This window comes from Cryptomeria japonica, unplaced genomic scaffold (genome assembly GCF_030272615.1).
Source record: "Cryptomeria japonica unplaced genomic scaffold, Sugi_1.0 HiC_scaffold_46, whole genome shotgun sequence".
NCBI lineage: Eukaryota > Viridiplantae > Streptophyta > Pinopsida > Cupressales > Cupressaceae > Cryptomeria > Cryptomeria japonica.
Genome location: NW_026728868.1, coordinates 216,536 through 219,786, shown reverse-complemented (window position 1 = coordinate 219,786; position 3,251 = coordinate 216,536). Strand labels below are relative to the sequence as shown.

The following is a 3,251-nucleotide window of genomic DNA, read 5'->3' as shown; positions in this document are numbered from 1 at the left end:
AATCAAGTCATAGTATGATGTTCTATTGGAATATGTTGGTAGTTAAGAATTAAATTGTTGCCAATTGTATGATTATGTGTGCATTTTATTTCAAGTTATATTGGAAATAATTATTATTTTTAGTTGAGCATGTAGGAAATTTTCATAGCTAATAGAAATTGGAGTTCCCTAAGAAAATCCTATTCATTTCAAATTCCTAGTGAAGCCTTGACCTTAGTTAATGATAGGGACTAAGGTCTCTAATTTTAGTAATTGTTGTAATATGATGTATTTTATGTTTTAAATATATTTTATTTTATTTTTATATATGAGTAAGTTAGTATTTGCACCTAGTTGCATCCTTATAGAAAGATAGATTTTACATTGAGCGGGTTTTTGAATAACTTTAAAGTGTCTATTTCATCTATTTCTGAGTGTATTTAGGCCCAAAATGAAACACTTATGAGTTCGGTACCTTTTTGGGGAATTAAACCATGGGCTTTTGTAATCATTTGATCCTGTCCAAGTCTCTTAGAAAAAAGGTGTCAAAATTCTAACTTGTGCGCGATAGTAAGTAAATTACCACTTCCAAATCCACTCCAACAATTTTATTAATGGTATTTTGCATGCCTCGCACATATGAGTGGATCAAAAAGATCCTCTTGGGGAAGAGTATACAATATTATTCCTCTCATCCCAATGCTCTCACATGTAGAAGCATTTGTGATATCCACATACCCTTAGGGTTTGGTGTGAAGGGGAGAGAGGAGGTGGATGAGATCCATGTGGTGCATCGTGATCAGAGGAGGGGAGGTCATATGACACGTATTATATATACCATTCTTAGACTCTTTGTATGTCTTATTATTTTATTTTTTGGCTCTATCTTTTTGGAGATTTTGGGAGGCTTTGTGCAAGGAGTCAAAAGAGTCTTTGAGAAATTTCTATCAAACCCTCCTGATATAGTAAGGAAATATTTTGATATTATTCATTCCTTAGAATGCTATATTTCATTTTGTTGTAAATATTTTATTGGAGGCTTTTGATTTAATTTTTAAATTTCATCTTTTTATATCTTTTCTTATGTCAATGACATGTGTGAGAGGTTTTAGGCTCTCCCATATTGATGAGAGAAACTCATGTGTAGGGTGAAGGATATGTGGAACCTCTAAGGGAATGGTTTTTTCTCATTGAGAAGCAGATTTCTTGGGTATGAGTGTCCTTGATTCTTTTGGAAAATCTGTGGAAAAATTGTTTGGTATATTTTAGAAGGGTTGTGAAGTATATGGTGTTGGATTCCCTTAATGGAGTTTACATGTGCATGGAGTATTTGTATTGGGCAATAAATTTTGTCATGGGCCTCTTAGCTTGGGGCTTGGTTGTGAGAAATACCAAATGTTGGAAGGTGAGCTCTCCCTTAGCTAGTTTAAAAACTATGTTTTGTAACCTTTCTTGTTGAATCAAATTGGGTGCTACCTTGATAGTGGAATAAAAATATTCATTCTCACATTTGGGTTAGAATTTTTATTGGACTTTTGAAATGGGTTGGAGTAAGTTGTTAATTTTTTTTATCAAATGGGTCCCTTGTAATGTTGTGTATATCAAGTTGATAAACGATGATGTTGTTGTGTTTAGAAGTGATTTGATTTTAGTTTTCTAAAAATATACATATTGTTTAAGGGTTGAGTTTGTTTCAGAAATAACTTATTGCTTGTGGTAATTTGCATTTCATAGACAAGAATTAGTCCTCGCAGAGTATTTAATTTTCCCGCTATATAATAGACATGTTATGGGCTTGTAATACACAATTCGACTACACATTCATATCCCGAGCTTTTCTGTCTGATTCTTCTGTGTCTCTATTTATAATGGGTAACCGCATGATTTACTTCACGTTGGGACTTTTCCTATTGATATGTTGTTACAGTGATAATGTCATGGCAGCGGATTCCCATCCCTTGCAAGATTTCTGCGTCGCAGACAAGGAAAGCATGGGTGAGTACATAACTTTTATATGACTTTCTTATTAGGCGAGTTGCTAACAAATTGATTAAGATAGAGTGGTGTGATATGATTTGTTGCGAACAAATTGATTAAAACAGTTAAGGTGAACGGGTTCGTTTGCAAAGATCCCAAGGATGTTTCGGCAGAGGACTTCTTCTTCAGGGGACTTGGGCAGGCAGGGAACACCGACAATGCAGTGGGCTCAAATGTAACGATGGCCAATGTTATGCAGATACCAGGCCTCAACACCTTCGGAATATCGTTGGTCCGTATCGATTACGCAGTGGGTGGAATAAATCCTCCTCACACGCACCCAAGAGCCACTGAAGTTCTTGTTTTACTGGAAGGCCAGCTTCTTGTGGGTTTCATTGACACCACCAACAAGTTTTTCAGCAAAACGTTGGAGAAGGGAGATGTGTTTGTGTTTCCAAAGGCACTTGTGCATTTCCAGCAGAATGTGGGGCATGAAAATGCGGTGGCCATAGCTGCATTGAGCAGCAAGCTTCCGGTAGCTCAGACAATCGCCAACTCTCTGTTTGCAGCGGATCCTCCACTCCCAGATTCCGTATTGGCCAAGGCCTTCCGCATCACCCAAGAGCTTGTCGATTTCATTCAGAAGAAATTTGCATAAGAATTTGCATTACCCAAGAGCTTGTCGATTACATTCAGGCCAAATTCCTCTAAGATTCTCAACCTGAATTCGCTGTGGTCTATGAAATAAAACGTGGGAAGACCATCTTTGTCATTTTTTTCTTTTCCTGAATAAAATAAATCTATTTAATCTCGTTATTTCTCTGCTGATGTATTATATATAGCATCGATTTTCAACATATATAACTCAAGAGTAAATTTCAAATTTTAATAATTTTGCTAATATTTCTAATTAATAATTTATTGATAACATGTTAAAGAATAAATCAAATGAAATAGATGGGATTCAAGGTATGCATCACAATTCATCTTTTCATCCATGCTCACCTTTCAAAGCTACGTCTCCCATTCATCACCATCGTACATTATTTATACATTTTACAAGTATCCTTAGGTAAACATTTGGAATGGTAAAGGCATTGCATTACTACACTATGATTCTTTAATGATAAGATTTTGTATTATGTGTATTACAATAATCTTATTGAATAAAATTCAAAAATTAAACTGAAAGAATTTTCGCTTGAATGGCTCTCATCATTATCTCATGGTCCCCATACACTCATTTGAAATTAGATATCACATTTTACGTCATTTTAGTAATAATATTTTCGTAA

The 3,251-nt window shown here is 35.0% G+C and overlaps 1 protein-coding gene across 1 annotated transcript; it reads left to right on the top strand.

The window, feature by feature from the left end:
• The first annotated feature begins 1,763 nt into the window (after window positions 1–1,763).
• On the top strand, window positions 1,764–2,614 carry LOC131862546 (putative germin-like protein 2-3). The gene is made up of 3 exons (XM_059215022.1): window positions 1,764–1,974; window positions 2,082–2,341; window positions 2,435–2,614. The coding sequence occupies exons 1-3, from the start codon at window positions 1,764–1,766 to the stop codon at window positions 2,612–2,614; spliced, it is 651 nt and encodes a 216-aa protein (XP_059071005.1).
• The last annotated feature ends 637 nt before the right edge of the window (window positions 2,615–3,251 follow it).